This window comes from Hyla sarda, chromosome 10 (genome assembly GCF_029499605.1).
Source record: "Hyla sarda isolate aHylSar1 chromosome 10, aHylSar1.hap1, whole genome shotgun sequence".
NCBI lineage: Eukaryota > Metazoa > Chordata > Amphibia > Anura > Hylidae > Hyla > Hyla sarda.
The window spans coordinates 26118528-26138710 of NC_079198.1; the positions used below are offsets into that span (position 1 = coordinate 26118528).

Below are 20183 nucleotides of genomic sequence, written 5' to 3' on the forward strand. Positions count from 1 at the left end.
GAAAAAATAAAAAAAACGAATATTCGTCATTACGAATATATAGCGCTATATTCGCGAATATTCGCAAATATGCGATATTCGCGAATAAAATTCGAATTGCGAATATTCGCGAGCAACACTAGCACTCTCTCTGAAAGCTGGGGTACTGTTCTGGAGATAGAGAGGGTCCCATTAGTTGGACCCCCCGCGATCAGCTACCTATCCTATGGATAGCGTATAACATAGATTTCCCCAGACAACAATTAGGATGCAGTTATGAGTAGACCTACCCATACAAAAAAAATGAGTGCAGCCTGGAACGGTAATTGATACACTATACATCCCATTGAAAAGCATTGCATTGGTTAAGCTGTGACTATATAGCAGTGGTCTCCAACCTGCGGACCTCCAGATGTTGCAAAACTACAACTCCCAGCATACCCGGACAGCCAATGGCTGTCTGGGCATGCTGGGAGTTGTAGTTTAGCAACATCTGGAGGTCCGCAGGTTGAAGACCACTGCTATATAGTATACATTTCAATGCAGTGGTTTTCGAGCCTTATCCCCCCCCCCCCCAACCCACACACACACACACACACACCAAAAAGGGGACATGGCCTTCTAGCTGCATGCTATGTGACCTTTTCCAAAAGATGTACACCAGCCTTTCACACGGTAAGTGGTGAGCTAGGTCAGGTACAACTTGTACCAGTAGCTGTGCCGTATCTCTCATATGCGATTCACTGCATTGATGAATATAGCACAGAATGCACTAAAAGACTATTACTGACATAATGCGTAGAGGCTTGCCAGCATTACAAAATATGCCCTAGTGTCCTGTCTTAAAGGGGTACTCCGGCGGAGAACATTTTTTTTTAATCAACTGGTGCCAGAAAGTTAAACAGATTTGTAAATTACTTCTATTAAAAAAAATCTTTATCCTTCCAGTACTTATTAGCTGCTGTATACTACAGAGAAAGTTCTTTTCTTTTTGGATTTCTTTTTTTTTTTCTGTCCACGGTGCTCTCTGCTGACACCTCTGTCCATATCAGGAACTGTCCAGAACAGGAGCAAATCCCCATAGCAAACCTATGCTGCTCTGGACAGTTCCTGATACAGACAGAGGTGTCAGCAGAGAGCACTGTGGACGGAAAAAAAAAAATCCAAAAACAAAACAACTTTCTCTGTAATATACAGCCGCTAATAAGTACTGGAAGAATAAAGATTTTTTTTTTAATTTGAAATGATTTACCAATCTGTTTAACTTTCTGGCACCAATTGATTAAATAAAAAATGTTTTCCACCGGAGTACCCCTTTAAGGTGATCATGCACCTTGAATAGCTTTTCTGGCTAAACACTTGTTTGGCAGAAAGCAATTCCTTCCAACCTTCCTAACCAGGGTGCCTCCAGCTGTGGCAAAACTACAACTCCCAGCAAGCCCGGACAGCCGAAAGCTGTCCGGGCATGCTGGGAGTTGTAGTTTTGCAACAGCTGGAGGACCTCCGGTTGGGAAACAGTGCCCTATACACATGCTTGCTGAGCTGTGCGTGTTTGTTTTTTAATGAGGAGAAGAGGAGAATAAACCACTGCCAGACGTCTCTGGTGGTGACTTATATCCAGGAAGGGGCAAAAGAATTGGTAATCGATATTCAACATGCTCGATCCTTATATTCAACAGATAATGTTGGCAGAGAGGAAGTGTATTTATTGGGTTTCAAAACCAGAAAGGAAAAAGTAAAAACAGCTAGTAAGCAACTAGATAAGAAATCATGGGCACAACATTGTGAAGCTTGAAGACCAAAGAGAATACATGACAACTTGGATAAACTCTATACACCAGTTCTGTGTATATAAACTCTTAAAGGGTTTATCCAGGAAAAAACTTTTTTTATATATATCAACTGGCTCCAGAAAGTTAAACAGATTTGTAAATTACTTCTATTAAAAAAATCTTAATCCTTTCAGTACTTATGAGCTGCTGAAGTTGAGTTGTTCTTTTCTATCTAAGTACTCTCTGATGACACGTGTCTCGGGAACCGCCCAGTTTAGAAGCAAATCCCCATAGCAAACCTCTTCTACTCTGTGAAGTTCCCGAGACAAGCAGAGATGTCAGCAGAGAGCACTGTTGCCAGACAGAAAAGAGCAACTCAACTTCAGCAGCCGATAATTATTGAAAGGATTAAGATTTTTTAATAGAAGTAATTTACAAATATGTTTAACTTTCTGGAGCCAGTTGATATAAGAAAAAAAGTTTTTTCCTGGAATACCCCTTTAAAGGGGTTTTCCAGGAAAAAACTTTTTTTTATATATATCAACTGGCTCCAGAAAGTTAAACAGATTTGTAAATTACTTCAATTAAAAAATCTTAATCCTTTCAGTACTTTTTAGCTGCTGAAGTTGAGTTGTTCTTTTCTGTCTAAGTGCTCTCTGATGACACGTCTCTCGGGAACTGTCCAAAGTAGAAGCAAATCCCTATAGCAAACCTCTTCTACTCTGTGCAGTTCCCAAGACTAGCAGAGATGTCAGCAGAGAGCACTATGGCCAGACAGAAAAGAACAAGTCAACTTCAGCAACTGATAATTATTGGAAGGATTAATATTTTTTTAATAGAAGTAATTTACAAATCTGTTTAACTTTCTGGAGCCAGTTGATATATAAAAAAAACGTTTTTACCTGGAATACCCCTTTAAGCTACTCATGTACATTAGAGTAAAGTTGGTAAAAATGGATGATTTCAACTAGAGTTAAGCAAACTTTTGAAAAGTTTAGTTTACTGGGCTCACAAACTATTGATAGAAGTTTGGTTTGCGACAAAATAAGTTCTAACCGAACCTGCAATACAATAACTCTTAAAACTCATGTATAACACTGCCTAAAAACTCTACCGCCATGTCTAATAATGCTAGGTTTAGACCTATGAATGTATTCAAGTAGTTTTATAGTGGTTTTATGGCTAAGTTAATGTCAAAGTTACAGCGACCCATAGTAACTTACAGCTTGTTTAAAAACACACTGCACTAGTGCATTTTGTATGCTTTTTAAAGGGGTACTCTAGTGGGAATTTTTTTTTTATAATCAACTGGAGCCAAAAAGTTATACAGATTTGTAAATTATTTCTATTTAAAATTTTAATCCTTCCAGTACTTCTCAGCTGCTCTATGCTCCACAGGAAATTGTGTAGTTCTTTTCTGTCTGACCACAGTGCTCTTTACTGACAACTCTTTCTGCATTAGGAACTGTCCAGAGTAGGAGTAAATCCCCATAGCAAACCTCTTCTGCTCTGGACAGTTCCTGACATGGACAGAGGTGTCAGACTGAAAATAACTACACAACTTCTTGTGGGGCATACAGCAGATGATAAGTACTGGAAGGATTAAAGGGTACCTTTCATCAAAAAAACTTTTGATATATTATAGATTAATCACGAAGAAAGAGAAGAACTCCAGCTCAGCTCAGGAAGATACGGCTTTATTCACATCAACGAGGCAACAGGTAACAGGGAGGAAGTGACGCGTTTCGGCCAGGCGCTGGCCTTAGTCGTACGACCACAACCCTCCTGCTCTAAACACATCACTTCTTCATCACCTGGTTCCCACATCCGGTTCCCAACTCAACTCTTCATTTTTCCGACAATCCTCTTAGCATGAATTTCTGATGTATGATCATGGACTCCTTGCACCCCCCCCCCCCCCTCATCATATCCACCATGTCATACCTTACAATATCATCACCACGACTGCCACCACCAGTCCCGCTAGTGCTATGCTTGACCAGTGCATCCACCTCCACCACCTCTGCAACATACTCCACAGGCTAATTGTCCTCCTTACACAACTCCTCCACGTGGTTATCATTTGATTAGCACTAAAAAGCAAAGACAGAGATGAAGGAACAGACTGCCTAGGATGGACATTTCCCCACGCCATGTAACTGTAGATGATGATGAATCCACTGACACCCGGCTCAACGTCATATCGTCAGACTCTTCCTCCTTTTGAGATGACTGGGAATGAGCCAACCACGTTGGCCATATTATCCTCTGAAACAACACAATCCCTAGAAAAAATTGACAACTTTTGCTTTGACATGGCAGGAGTGCTCTTTTCTCTACCACATCCTTCTACAGCCGTTCCTTTACCAGCCATTTTTGTATTTTATTTTTTATTTTATTTAAATGTCTGATAAAGTAAACTTTTGCCTTCATAGATAGAAATACTTTTTTTTATTATTATTAAACCAAGCTAGAAATGCTCTGCTTTTGCTTAAAGGGGTACTCCGCCCCTAGACATCTTATCCCCTATCCAAAGGATAGGGGATAAGATGTCAGACCGCCGGGGTCCCGCTGCTGGGGAACCCGGGGATCGCCACTGTAGCACCCCGCCATCATTACTGCGCAGAGCGAGATCGCTCAGCATGTAATGACGGGCAATGCAGGGGCATCGTTACGTCACGGTTCACCCCCACGTGACGTAACGGCCCGCCCCCGTCAATACATGTCTATGGGAGGGGGCGTGGTGGTCGTCACGCCCCCTGCCATAGACTTGCATTAAGGGGACGGGCCGTGATGTCATGAGGGGCGGAGCCATGACGTCAAGCTGCTCCGGCCCCTGTATCGTCTGTCATTACGCACAGAGCGACTCCATAGTGCAATCACACTGCTGGGATTTGTAGTGTTCTAGTGTGATAGCTTTGTACAGGCTTGTTCTTCAGTCTCACAGCTGGGTTTTGTAGTGCACCAAAATCACTGGACACACTAATGCAGGTCAACCAGGCACAATGCTTTTCTCAAATTGCTTTATGTTGTAGAGTTTCTATTGCTTAGCTCTGTATTTTCACAGTGAGTTGTTCTGTGTATGCTCATTGTTCAGCTTGTCTGTCCAAGATGGCAGCCGAAAACTCAGTGCATTGGGTTTTATTACTTCTTTTAGATCCATCCCTATGCTGTCTCCTGATTCGCCTGGGAGCTGTATGCAACCAATGATTGGATAACATGTGATCATGTGATCTTGCTGATAGACGAAAAGTATTCTGGGCTACCCTGATGTCATCTCAGTCTTCCTACTTCCTCATCCTATGAATTCATGTGCTAAAACACCATGGCCCTCGCTAATGCAAACCTGAAATGTTTTGTCGGGTTGTGCGCCAGATTCTGTCGCATTGCGCCATTAATTCTGTCTGTGATAGATTTTGAAAAACAAAACCTGGAAAAGTTCTAATGTTTGCTGAACATAATTATTTGCAAAGTTCCGAGCCAAATCGGGTTCTACACTTTCGGCTCGCTCATCTCCAATTTCAACCTAAAATATCAGCAGGTCAAATTTAATAACAAGCTATTGTTTATATTGTCCAACAATAGACTGTCATTATCTGGAAATATCTGTCAGAAAAGAATATTCTCAGAATGTTCCCACAAAGATCATTCATCATTTTCTCAGTATTGTCGATAATATATGACCAGTTTGGACAACGTGGCCAATATTCACTAAAATGTCATTCATACAATGGTTGTTCGACTATCAATCTATTTCTATCTAATTTTTACTACCACCTTTAGGGGGTGGAAGGAATTTCATAGAATTTTAAGTATTTCAGGTATTCTTATTCTGTTGCATAATGGTTGTGGATTTTCATTGAGCGTTTCTGTGTGGCAGTAGAGAAATCCATGGTCATTCCCCAACAAGTTGTATATTTTGCACCTGCTATATCGAAAGTGGTAAAATCTGTGATAAAAATCCATAATAAATCTGCATCATAAGCATACCTAAAAGTCTGCAGCATTGTTACGCCGAGCGCTCAGGGTCCCTGCTCCTCCCCGAAGCACTCGCGGCGTTCTCCTCTCTGCAGCGCTCCGGTCAGACCCGCTGGCCAGGAGCGCTGCACTGACACTGCCAACAGGGATGCGATTCGCATAGCGGGACGCGCCTGCTCGCGGATCTCATCCCAATCCACTTACCTGTCCCGGTCCCCGGCTGTCACGTCCTGGCGCGCGCAGCTCCGCTCTCTAGGGCGCGCGCACGCCAGCTCTCTAAGATTTAAAGGGCCAGTGCACCACTAATTGGTGCCTGGCCCAATCAGTGTATTAGCTCCCACCTGCTCCACGCCTTTTTAACCTCACTTCCCCTTCCCAGCATTGCCGGATCTTGTTGCCCTTGTGCCTAGTTAAAGCGTTTCTGTGATTGCCTTACCAGTGTTTCCAGACCTTCTGCCGTTACCATTGACTACGAACCTTGCCGCCTGCCCTGACCTTCTGCTACGTCTGACCTCGCCTCTGTCTAGTCCTCCTGTCCCACGCCACTCTCAGCAGTCAGCGAGGTTGAGCCGTTACCGGTGGATAGGACCTGGTTGCTTCCACCGCAGCAAGACCATCCCGCTTTGCGGCGGGCTCTGGTGAATACCAGTAGCAACTTAGAACCTGTCCACCGGTACGGTCCACGCCAATCCCTCTCTGACACAGAGGATCCACCTCCAGCCAGCCGAATCCTAACAAGCATGCTCATATTTCTGCACATAATCCACATGTGTATTTACCCTTAGACAACATCATATCTGATCGGAATGAATCATGTATATATATTTGTATAAATATTTATATACTTACAATATATTTTTAATTTGTACTTATAGCCTTACTAAACGCAAATAAAGAATGCATTATATGAAATAGAGCCTACATAAACTTCTATATATTTGTCTTGCTCTCTTTGTATATGTTTATACATCCATACTATAACAAGAAGTTCAATTTGTTATTTTAATTTGTTATTTTCTTCTATATTTGTTAAAATGCCAATACAATTCTTATTGAAAAGAAATAGAGCCTACATAGATATGAATGGGCAGTTAGTATCTTTTGCACAATAGGCCTCATTAACAGGCATTCATGAAAACGTCAGTATGTATTTAACGCACTATTTGTGAAAATAACTCAATTATCTTCTGTCATTTAGGCTACAATTGTTGTACACTGAACTGAATAAACATCTACACATAGCAAAGGATTTCTTCTCATTATATGCAATGTAAAGTACTGATGTGAAATGTATTATCAACTAAGGGCCGTATTACACAGAACATTTTTCGGTCAAACAGGAAGATATCATTTTTGTGTAATGTTCCATGCACACTATGGATTTTCCAAAGTGGAATTCTGCTTTGGAATTCGACCTGGAAATTCCAGTGCAGCAGAGTCCCATTGGGATTCAGATGTACATTACACACTACTGAATTTCTGTAGCGAAGCTTTTCGCCGCTGATATGTACCTGCCAAAAAAAATATCTTTGGATCTCTGCCTGGGCGGAGATTACGTAGCATGTATGGATCCTAATGGTGCTGATCGAGTTGTCCATCATACATTTTTCCTTTTAATAGTGTATGTTTATTTTATATGCCTAAAAATCCTTCCTGGGTCTACACTAAACATTTTCAAGGACTTCTCTATGACCTGAAGGTATGATAAAAGAGTGGCCAATGTAGGCATTGAAAGGCATAGTTGACTAGACTTTCTAATAAAAAAGGAAAACGGAGAGAAAAACAGTTGTACCTTTTAAGTGCACCCTTCATTGTACCTTATAAAATGTAACGTAAAAGAAAAAAAGTTGGGTGCAACTGGAAAAAAAGCAATTCTGCAAGAGTCTACATGTCTGTGTGAGTTATGGACACATTTACAGTGCAGTAAAACTGACCTAATGGCCGAGAATCATCAATTTGTCTGAAACTAAAGTTGTTTGGTTTTGCCCATAACAACCAATCACAGCTCAGCTTTCATATCTTAACAAGCTCTAGTAAAATAAAAGCTGAGCTTTGATTGTTATGGGCAAAACCAGATGTGGTAGCCTGGGGGTATGGTATGGGGGTGTAGCTGTGCGGTTACTAAAGGGTGCTTTCTTAACCCTTTCTATTGGTGACGCCAGGGTGAGGGCTATTCTCTGTATGCTTGTCCTACCGCCACCCGTCCCAAGAGCGATAGGGAGATAGGAATTTTCACTGTAGATTTTATGCAATAATGAACAGGAACAGTCCATATAACAAAGTCTATTAGAGCTTGACAAGTGGTTGGGACCTCGTGAGTCTATTAAGCTTAGGAAAGTAATTGTTGCGCTGATCCACTGGATTTAGGGGTTTAGATTCGGTCCAGTAATCACGCTAGCTTTAGCGGGGATTGAGATTCGAACTCACGGCTTAGTTTCAGGCTGAGGCCGGTAGGCTTCTGGCCTAGCTTGTCTTTGTAAGTTGCGCAGATCCGTCCTGATAGTCCGGCATCCAGGAGAGCAGCAACCAAAGAGATAATGCTGCTTGCTTTGCAGCTCAGGAGCAAGAGCGAGATCAGTGGATACAGCTCCCTTATATGGGCAGGGGCTGGGCTTAAGCTCACTGGTCCATAACAACTGTCAATCTTCTGTACAAAGGGTTATGGGTAAACATGTGACCCAAGGACCTCCAAAGGTCCTAAAGCATAAACTAAAGGAATTAACATAGTCACATGACCGAAGGTCCTGCGACGCTATAAAGTTATTTAGATTAATATACATTAACAAATATATACACATAAACATTATAAAATTAGAGAAGGAGGAGGCGACTAGGGGCTGTCCTACCTGGAGGACCCTACCTGAACGTAGGAACTCTGACTTTGGGGACCACCATACAAGGTACGGTATTGCAATACGGTACCGGGACACCACACAGACAATTTTGGTTTCAGACATATAATTAAATCCGGGCAAATAATTCTATTCTGCCAGTCGTGTGTAATTGAAAAAACTTATATGTTGTCCAGATATGTCAAAAAGTGATACATAAGAAGACAAAAAGGTACCCGCACTCACCACGAGGAAACAGCAGACCAACTTCTATGGCATCTCGGACAGATACGACTTCAGGCTGACAGCAGGGCGCTCAGAGTGGAGGCGACTGCCAGCAAAGTTTTGTGCAGATTGCGCTTCTTCTGGCCTCGTATGAGGTCTGCTGTTTCCTGGCGGTGAGTGCAGGTACCTTTTTGTCTTCTTATGTATGCTATTCAGTGACTTCGGGTTTCTTGGTTCCCAGCACCTCCGGACCCCCAGGCATCAGTACTCCGCGTTGTTACAGTGAAAGATCGCTAGCCTCCACAGTACATGCTGACACAATTGGTCTTTCTCCACAGTAGTGCCCTCTAGCTTGTGTTAGTTACTATGTCAAAAAGTGAGATTGCATCAGGTCTCACTCCTGAGACCCAATATGATCGGGAGTTACAGCCAGGTGAAGTGCGCAGCAACACGCACCTCTCTTCCCAGCTGTCAATCAAATCCCACCTTTTCTCTGCATATGTCTATGGAGTGAAAAGGTTGGATCTGCCGGCTGGGGAGTGGAGAACGCTGTCTGTGCACTTCTCAGGGTTATAACTCTTGGGGGTAGTGGGGCTCTTGTTCTATAGGTAGGTGCAGTCTAAGAGGGGAGTACTGAATCTATGAGAAAACTATGGCATATCATGTAGATAAGCCTTAAATGTCTGAGATTTAAATACCCTTTAAAGAGCGTAAAGTTTGTAACTACTGGACACTTATTCCCTGTGTTGTTTTGATGCAGTTTTTTTTAGGCAATTTTTCAAGTAAATGGCAGGAGTGGAATAGAAAATATTCTTCTTCTCTTAATCCACTTCTGGCTTTGACTTGAGAAATTGCCTCAAGAACCTGGATAAGAACAGAAAGTGTGAAAGCACCCTACCAAAACATCCTGATGTTCTTAACCCGTTCAGGACCCATGACGTAACGGTACGTCCCGACACCCTGGGTCTTAAGGACCCACGACGTACAGTTACGTCATGGGCAGTTCCGGTCCCCGCCGTGCGCCGGGCGGGGATCGGAGCGGGATGGCTGCTGAAATCATTCAGCAGGCATCCCGTGCAAATGCCCAGGGGGGTCATTAGACCCCCCCATGTCGGCGATCGCGACAAATCGCAAGTGAATTCACACTTGCGATTTGCGCGATTCCGGGTCATTACGGGTCTATAGTGACCCGGTGACCCGGAATGTAAGGGGGATCGCGGGTGTCTAAGACACCCAGGATTCCCCTGTAGCGATAGGAGTGATGTGGCAGGGTTGCCACCCCTCCTATCCCTGCTATTGGTGGTCTAGACGCGACCACCAATAGCAGATCGGGGGCGGGGGGGTTTACTTTCGTTTTCCCCGTCCTGCCCTCCCACAATAGACGGGGCAGGACGGGGAAACGACGGGGACCGGCGCCGAAGATCCACTTACCGATCCGGGCGGGCGACGGAGGCTGCGGGCGACAGAGATCGGCGGGCGGCGATGACGTGCGGCTGGATCCGACGGAAGCCGGTGAAACGCCTAGCAACATCTGGAGGGTACAGTTTGAGACCATAATACAGTGGTCTCTAACTGTAGCCCTCCAGATGTTGCAAAACTACAACTCCCAGCATGCCCAGACAGCTGTTTGGGCATGCTGGAATATGTAGTTTTGCAACAGCTGGAGGGCTACAGTTTGAGACCACTATATAGTGGTCCCTAAACTGTAGCCCTCCAGATCTTGCAAAACTACAACTCCTAGCATTCCCAAACAACTGTTTGCTGTCAGGGCATGCTGGGAATTGTAGTTTTGCAACAGCTGGAGGACCACAGTTTGGAGATCACTTTGCAGTGTTCTCTAAGACTGTAGCCCTCCAGATGTTGCAAAACTGCAAATCCCAGCATGTCCTAACAGCAATCAGCTGTCTTGGCATGCTGGGAGTTGTAGTTGCGTACCTCCAGCTATTGCATAACTACTTCTCCCATGCTCGGAGTTGTAGTTTTGCAACAGCTGGAGGCACACTGGTTAGAAAATGCTGAGTTAGGTAACAGAACCTAACTGAAGGTTTTCCAACCAGTGTGCCTCCAGCTGTTGCAAAAGTACAACTCCCAGCATGCACGGTCTGTCAGTACATGCTGGGAGTTGTAGTTTTGAAACAGCTGGAGGTTTCCCCCCCCCCCCTCATGTGAACGTACAGGGTACATTCACACGGGCAGGCTTACAGTAAGTTTCCTGCTTCAAGTTTGGGCAGCGGCAAATTTTTCGCCGCAGCTCAAACTCCTAGCGTGAAACTCACTGTAACACGTCAGTGTGAATGTACTCTAAAAACACTACACTACACTACCACATAATAAAGAGTAAAACATTACATATACACCCCTTACACTGTCCCCCCCCCCCCCCCCAATAAAAATGAAAACCGTATTGTATGGCAGTGTTTCCAAAACGGAGCCTCCAGCTGTTGCAAAACAACAACTCCCAGCATTTCCGGACAGCCACTGGCTTTCCAGGCATGCTGGGAATTTAGCAACAGCTGGAGGCACCCTGTTTGGGAATCACTGGCGTAGAATACCCCTATGTCCACCCCTATGCGATCTCTAATTTAGTCCTCAAATGCGCATGGCACTCTCTCACTTTGGAGCCCTGTCGTATTTCAAGGAAACAGTTTAGGGCCACATATGGGGTATCTCCGAACTCGGGAGAAATTACACTACAAATTTTGGGGGATTTTTCTCCTTTTACCCCTTATGAAAATGAAAAGTTGGGGCTACACCAGCTTGTTAGTGTAAAAAAAAAAAATTATACTAACATGCTCGTGTTGCCCTATACTTTTTATTTTCACAAGCGTTAAAAGGAAAAAAAGACCCCCAAAATTTGTAACGCAATTTCTCCTGAGTTCAGAAATACCCCATATGTGGGCGGAAAATGCTCTGCGGGCGCACTACAAGGCTCAGGAGTGAGAGCGCACTATGTACATTTGAGGCCTAAATTGGTGATTTGCACAGGGGTGGATGATTTTACAGCGGTTCTGACATAAACTCAAAAATATAAATACCCACATGTGACCCCATTTTGGAAACTACACCCCTCACGGAATGTAATAAGGGGTTTAGTGAGCATTTACGCCCCACAGGTGTCTGACAGATTTTTGGAAAAGTGGTCCGTGAAAATGAAAAATTTAATTTTTCATTTGCACAGCCCACTGTTCCAAAGATCTATCAAACGCCAGTGGGGTGTAAATACTCACTGCACCCCTTATTAAATTCTGTGAGGGGTGTAGTTTCCAAAATAGGGTCACATGTGGGGGGTCCACTGTTCTGGCACCACGGGGGGCTTTGTAAACGCACATGGCCCCTGACTTCCATTCCAAACAATTTTTTACCCAAAAGCTCAATGGTGCTCCTCCTCTTCTGAGCATTGTAGTGCGCCAGCAGAGCACTTGACGTCCACACATGGGGTATTTCCATACTCAAAAGAGATAGGGTTACAAATTTTGGGGGGTCTTTTCTGCTATTAACCCTTGCAAAAATGTGAAATTTGGGGGGAAGCGCACATTTTAGTGAAAAATTTTTTTTTTTTTACATATGCAAAAGTCGTGAAACCCCCTGTGGGGTATTAAGGCTCACTTTATTCCTTGTTACGTTCCTCAAGGGGTCTAGTTTCCAAAATGGTATGCCATGTGGGGTTTTATTGCTGTTCTGGCACCATAGGGGCTTCCTAAATGCGACTTGCCCCCTGAGCAAAATTTGCTCTCAAAAAGCCAAATATGACTCTTCTCTTCTGAGCATTGTAGTTCACCCGTAGTGCACTTGAGGTATACTTATGGGGTACCTCCATACTCAGAAGAGATGGGGTTACAAATTTTAGGAGGTCTTTTCTGCTATTAACCCTTGCAAAAAAGTGAAATTTGGGGGGAAACACACATTTTAGTGAAAAATATATATATATTTTTTTACATATGCAAAAGTCGGGAAACACCTGTGGGGTATTAAGGCTCACTTTATTCCTTGTTACGTTCCTCAAGGGGTCTAGTTTCCAAAATGGTATGCCATGTGGGGTTTTATTGCTGTTCTGGCACCATAGGGGCTTCCTAAATGCAACATGCCCCCCAAAAACTATTTCAGAAAAACGTACTCTCCAAAATCCCCTTGTCGCTCCTTCGCTTTTGAGCCCTCTACTGCGCCCGCCGAACAATTTACATAGACATATGAGGTATGTGCTTACTCGAGAGAAATTGGGCTACAAACATAAGTATAAATTTGCTCCTTTTACCCCTTGTAAAAATTAAAAAATTGGGTCTACAAGAACATGCGAGTGTAAAAAATGAAGATTGTGAATTTTCTCCTTCACTTTGCTGCTATTCCTGTGAAATACCTAAAGGGTTAAAACACTTACTGAATGTCATTTTGAATACTTTGGGGGGTGCATTTTTTATAATGTGATCATTTGTGGGGTATTTCTAATATGAAGACCCTTCAAATCCACTTCAAACCTGAACTGGTCCCTGAAAAATTGTGAGTTTGAAAATTTTGTAAAAAATTGGAAAATTGCTGCTGAACTTTGAAGCCCTCTGGTGTCTTCCAAAATTAAAAACACGTCAATTTTATGATGCAAACATAAAGTAGACATATTGTATATGTGAATCAAATTTTTTTTAATTTGGAATATCCATTTTCCTTACAAACAGAGAGCTTCAAAGTTAGAAAAATGCAAAATTTTCTAATTTTTCATCAAATTTTGGGATTTTTCACCAAGAAATGATGCAAGTTACCATAAAATGTTACCACTATGTTAAAGTAGAATATGTCACGAAAAAACATTCTCGGAATCAGAATGATAACTAAAAGCATTCCAGAGTTATTAATGTTTAAAGTGACAGTGGTCAGATGTTCAAAAAATGGCCGGGTCCTACAGTGAAAAATGGCTGGGTCCTTAAAGGGTTAAAGGGGTACTCCGGTGAAAACCTTTTTTCTTTTAAATCAACTGGTGCCAGAAAGTTAAACATATTTGTAAATTATTTCTATTAAAAAATCTTAATCCTTCCAGTACTTATTAGCTGCTGAATGCTACAGAGGAAATTCCTTTCTTTTTGGAACACTGATGATATCACGAGAACAGGGCTCTCTGCTGACATCTCTGCCCATTTTAGCAACCGTGCATAGCAGATTTATGCTAAAGGCAGCATGGTGGCTTAGTTGTTAGCACTGCTGCCTTGCAGTGCTGGGACCTTGGGTTCAAATCCCACTAAGGACAACAATAAATGAAGACTTATTATAATAACGTCAGCAAAGAGCACTGTGCTTGTGATGTCATCAGAGAGCATTCAAAAAATGAAAAGAATTTTCTTTGTAGTATTCAGCAGCTAATATGTACAGGAAGGATTAAGATTTTTTAATAGAAGTAATTTACAAATCTGTTTAACTTTCTGGAGCCAGTTGATTTAAAAGAAAAAAGGTTTTCACCGCAGTACCCCTTTAAAGGAGTTCTCTAAGCTAAAACTTTTAACCCCAGCTGTGCCCGGGCTGTAAAACTATACATAATAAACTTTCACTTACCTGCCTACGATCCCCCGTTGTTCCGATATCGCCGTCCTGTTCTCCGGTCCCGGTCTCTTCCACTTCCTGCGGGTCGGTGACTTCACTCTGCGCTCAGCCTATCAGCGGCCGCACCAATGTCCCATCACGGCCGCTGATAGGCTGAGCGCAGAGTGAAGTCACGACCCGCAGGAAGAGGAAGCTGACAGGGACCGGAGCACGGGCGGCGATATCGGACCAACGGGGGATCGTAGGCAGGTAAGTGAAAGTTTATTATGTATAGTTTTACAGCACGGGCACAGCAGGGGTTAAAAGTTTTAGCTTAGAGAACTCCTTTAATCTTGATGCTGGAGAACCTGATATGAGTGACAAAATGGTGAGTCTGCAGCAGCCTCACCTGTTTATGCCCTTGTTTCTATGCTGTATTTCATATTAACTACATATTAGAACATCAATTTAAATTAAAAGCGGTACTCCGGTGAAAAACTAATTTTTTTTAAATCAACTGGTGCCAGAAAGTCAAACCGATTTATAAATTACTTCTATTTAAAAATCTTAATCCTCCCAGTACTTATCAGCTGCTGTATGCTCCAGAGGAAGTTCTTTTCTTTTTGAATTTCCTTTCTGTCTGACCACAGTGCTCTCTGCTGACACCTCTGTTCGTGTCAGGAAATGTCCAGAGCAGGATAGGTTTGCTATGGTGATTAGCTCCTGCTCTGGACAGTTCCTGACATGGACAGAGGTGTCAGCAGAGAGCATTGTGGTCAGACAGAAAAGAAATTCAAAAAGTAAAGACCTTACTCTGCAGTATACAGCAGCTGATAAGTACTGGAAGGGTTAAGATTTTTAAATAGAAGTAATTTACAAACCTGTTTAACTTTCTGGCACTTGTTGATTTTTAAAAAAAAATTCCACCGGAGTACCCCTTTAACTTGTCTAGGGTTCCAAGATGTGGAGTTTATGGCGCTTCATCCTAACTAGCTCCTCAGGTTCATAACACCCTGCATAGAGAAGTGCCATAATCCACTTGTTCATGATAAACTGTGTGACCCCAAATAAGCAAGATGGCTGAAGACTAATTTTAATACTATAATATTTAGTGTTACTTATATGTTAGTGAGTTGATCAGTCCTGACTGAAGCCAATATGTTCCAATGTATTATTATTAAAATAAGGATAGCACTTTTTGTATGAGAAAGTACCGTATTTTTCGCCCTTTAGGACGCACCGGCATATAAGACGCACCCAATTTTAAAGGTGCAAAATCTAGAAAAAAAAAAGATTCTGCACCCAACAGTGATCTTCAACCTGCGGACCTCCAGATGTTGCAAAACTATAACTCCCAGCATGCCCGGACAGCCGTTGGCTGTCCGGGCATGCTGGGAGTTGTAGTTTTGCAACATCTGGAGGTCCGCAAGTTGAAGACCACTGGATAGGAGGTAATACTCACGTGTCCCCGCCGCTCCGGACCCGTCACCGCTGCCCTGGATGTCGTTCCATCGCTGTCGCCGCATCCCCGGGGTGTCCCCGACGCTCCGGATGTCTTCTTCCCCGGGATCCACGCTCTCCGTCGCCATCATCACGTCGCCGTCATCACGTCGCTACGCACGCCGATCCTATTGGATGACGGGACGGCGTGCGCGACGACGTGATGACGTCGAAGGAGAGCGCCGCCATGCAGGGGATCCCGGCACGGAACAGACACCGAGGAGGCAGGTAAGGTCCCTCCCGGTGTCCTGTAAGCTGTTCGGGATGCCGCGATTTCACCATGGCGGTCCCGAACAGCCCGACTGAGCAGCCGGGTTAGTGTCACTTTCGCTTCAGACGCGGCGGTCCGCTTTGATCGCCGCGTCTGAAGGGTTAATACAGGGCATCACCGCGATCGGTGATATCCTGTATTAGCCGCGGGTCCTGGTCGTTGATGGCTGCAGGGACCGACCCGATAGGTGTGTATATGCCGTATAAGACGCACCAACTTTTTGGGAAAGAAAAAGTGCGTCTTATACGGCGAAAAATACGGTAAATGGCAACAATTCCCAGGGATGATATTTGCAGTAGGGTTGATTATCTGTATAGAAAATTATTTCTTTCATGGTTAACATTAGAGATGAGCGAACTTACAGTAAATTCGATTTGTCACGAACTTCTCGGCTCAGCAGTTGATGACTTTTCCTGCATAAATTAGTAAAGCTTTCCAGTGCTCCCGTGGGCTGGAAAAGGTGGATACAGTCCTAGGAGACTCTTTCCTAGGACTGTATCCACCTATTCCAGCCCACCGGAGCACCTGAAAGCTGAACTAATTTATGCAGGATAAGTCATCAACTGCCGAGCCGAGAAGTTCGTGACGAATCGAATTTACTGTAAGTTCGCTCATCTCTAGTTAACATCTTTAAAACCAGCGAAAATGCTAATGGCATAGACACATGAATGCATCCTAATATGTTATCACTTTGGGGGCATTTACATTGGCATATATTCAGTCTGTTTCGATTTACCAATATATAAGACTGTCTTTGAAATCGAATTACTGTTTGTTTTAGGGTCTATTCACACGTACAGTATCCTGCACAGATTTATTTGGTAGGATTTGAAGCTGGGTTCAGTCATTTAGTTTGCATTGAAATCTGCAGGAAAAAATCTTGCGCATCAAATCCTGTTCTTCAAATCTGCGCAGGATACTGTACGTGTGAATACACCATTAATGAATAAAGCCATAGATATTGGAAATGTTTTACGTTTCAATAGGCTGTGATGACAATCCATAAACTATGGAAAGTAGCAGAATCCCCCCATAATAACTTCTTATCTTCCCCGACTTAACAGAATGAACCTGATTATCCGGCAAACATGTTAAGAGGGAGCGGGTGCAAACTGAATAAGAGGGTCCAGTCTATGTAACTCTGCACACCTCTTAATAAATTTGGAACATTTTGGACAATGAAACAGTCAGAAAATCGAATGTACGCTATAATATTATGAACAAGCTTAGAATAGCATCAAAGCCACTAAAGTCCACTTAGTTTTCTTGTCCTTGGTAATAAGGAGACAAGTCGCAACTTTTGCTGCAAATTTTTCATCCGTCAAAAACTGTGGGTCAAGAGTTTTTTTTTTGTCTATGGCCAACTTTATGCACACAGCCTATTAATGTGAACTCTCAGTTGGAGCAGGATAACCTCCAGTGTGCCTACCTTACATTTAAAGGGGAGAAAATGCCTGATGAAGCTGCTTTCCCGCAGCGAAACGCGTTGCATCTTGGGAAATAAATTACCTTGACTTTATTTGATCTCCATTCCTTTTTTATCCTGCGCCACGTGGAGCCGACGTTCTCCTTGAAGCCAGGCCGACTGAATACATTCAATTTAAAGCGACCCTCCAGCCTTATTTCATAAGGGGCATAAAGAGAGTGAGGCTTAGCAGCCACCCTGCTCCCACTCTTACCATGTGGCTCCAATCTCCTGTTAAACACCCGGCTCTGGCCCTGGAGAGTTGCATTGTGACCAGCCGTTTTACACATAGGTTCGTGTGTGAAGCGGAAATCACTTTGCCTACCTAACTCTATGAGCGTCTCACAGAGTTACATAGAGAAAGGGACTTCCACTTTACACACAAACCCATGCATGGAATGGCTTATCACAATGCAGTGCACTGGGACCAGAGCCGAGTATTTAACGGGGAGAGCTGCATGGTAAGAGGGGGAGCAGGGGAGCTGTTTAGCTTCACCCTGGTAATGCCGCAAATGAAATACACTTTGTGGCTGGAGTGTCATTTTAAGTCAGTAGTTGGCAAGCTGGGCTCATTTGCAGCAAGCATCTCGATAGTAAAAATTATCATAAACCTGGTCCGATTGGGGCAAGGACAATGTCCTCTTGGAACACATTTTGAGTTACAGAACTTGTAAAGAAAATTGGATTAGTTGAAGATGCTTTCTTGGCTTAGCCTTTGACTTTGACATTTTAGAGACCTCCTTAGATTTCAACCCTTGACATCATGTCTTGTGGTTAAAAACTTGACAAACCACTGTAACCATGATGATTAAGATTACACAATAAACTTGTTGTCCTTCCTCCAAGGTGACCATCAAAGTTTCTTAGGACATGTAAGCGAATGTGGGGACCTGAAGCTGCTTAACATGCTGTAGCTCTTTTGAACAACGTTTAGAATTTCGAGTGATACTGTTAGTCCCAAGTTGTAGCTAGACTCACACTTAAATTCTTAATAATTTATGTGAAAAGAAGACTTGAAACTTTCTGTAATTTCATACCCTACTGTTAGATTAACATAATTGTCACAGCATATTAGAGAATTCCTCCACAAGGTAAATTTTGCAGACCATATCCATTATTTAGAGATAAAGACAATGAGAGTCTTTATTCTGCATTTTTATCTTAGATGCACCAGTAATTCTAAAAGAAAAACAAATCCAAATACAGTAAATTAAAGTAGATAAAACTCTTACCGGTAAGGAGAGATCCCTTTCATCCCGGAATTCAGGTAGCGTTTCTAAGCAGAAGATGACTATAGAAATCAGGATGACCATGACAGAGATAATGGCAATAATACGAGCAGCAGAGGAACTGTCTGGGTGTTCAAAAAGGAGCCAAACTTGTTTCATAAACTCACATTCAGGAAGAAGTCTCTCCTCCTCTTTAAGAAATCCTTCATCTTCCCTAAATTTCCTGATCACATCATCACCAAGCTGGTAAAACATCAACTCCTCCATGAAGACATCTAGAGGTACATTAGTAGGCCGCCGTAGTCGACCCCCTGACTGATAAAAGTATAGTATTGAGTCAAAACATGGTCGGTTCCGATCGAAAAAATACTCATTCCTTAGCGGATCAAAGAATCGCATTCTTTTCCTTGGGTCTCCCAACAAGGTGTCAGGGAATCGACTTAGGGTCCTTATCTGAGTCTCAAACCTCAACCCGGACACATTGATAACCACTCGTTCACAGCAGTCTTTCTGACGGCAAAGTTCATATTTCTTCTCATCAGAGACCACGATTTGGTTCGAGCTCCCAATCACTTCATCTCCGTTCTCCATGACTGAGAGCCTGTCATGTGTCCTCAAGGTAGTCCCAGTAGAGTTATCATATCCATAGCCTGTTTTTTATTTACGTGTTCTCCTTCTTTTCTTTATAGTTTTCACATTTTCTTTTCCCTTCTTCCAAAACTTTTTTTTTTTGAGATTGGAGGGACCAGTTCACATGTTATGTCCGTCGGTCCGCTAACGTTCTTTTATAAACTTTACTTCCAGTGGACTCTTCATCCATCAAATGAGGAGACACACCAGCCTTCCCTCACAAGCCTGGTCTCTCCGTGTTGTGATCCTGCCTGCCTGGCTCAGGGGATTAACATTATGTCACATTTGCTCTTGCTGTCTGTATACTTCTTTCCAGACCTTCATACCAATAGCTGCACTTCACTCTGTGCTGTAAACAGATTCGCAGAGCTCAAGGTATCGGGTTCTCTCTACTGCATATGCTAACAGTTCCATGCAAAATAAAAATACACATTTGCAGCTCCTCCCTCCCAACTCCCCTTCCCCTGCAAATGTCCGGGAACCCACAGGAGACTGTAGGTCAGCCCAGCCCCAAGTCCACTACCATTCAGCCTCTAAAAATAAGACCCTGCTAACTAATCCCCTTGGAACAACCCACTACATACATATTTTTTATAATCATATTCTAGGGCAAAATCTTGAACATTTTATTACTAACTTAGAAAAGATCTATGAAACTAAAAATATCTACAAGCAAAGATCTAAAACCAGATCCCCTCTATTGCAACTATCTGACCTAATGTTGTTAAAGGGTACCTCTCATCAAATAAACTCTTGATATATTTTAGATTAATGAATGTCGAATAACTTTCCAATAGCATG

The 20183-nt window shown here is 43.0% G+C and overlaps 1 protein-coding gene across 1 annotated transcript in view; it reads right to left on the reverse strand.

The window, feature by feature from the left end:
• The window catches only part of LOC130293623 (potassium voltage-gated channel subfamily A member 7-like), an 88965-nt gene extending 69338 nt beyond the window's left edge, over positions 1–19627 (reverse strand). Inside the window, exon 1 of the mRNA XM_056542521.1 lies at positions 18756–19627. Within this exon, the coding sequence (XP_056398496.1) occupies positions 18756–19343 (588 nt within the window). The 5' untranslated portion in view covers positions 19344–19627. The remainder of the gene's footprint in view (positions 1–18755) is intronic.
• Between the last annotated feature and the right edge of the window lie 556 nt (positions 19628–20183).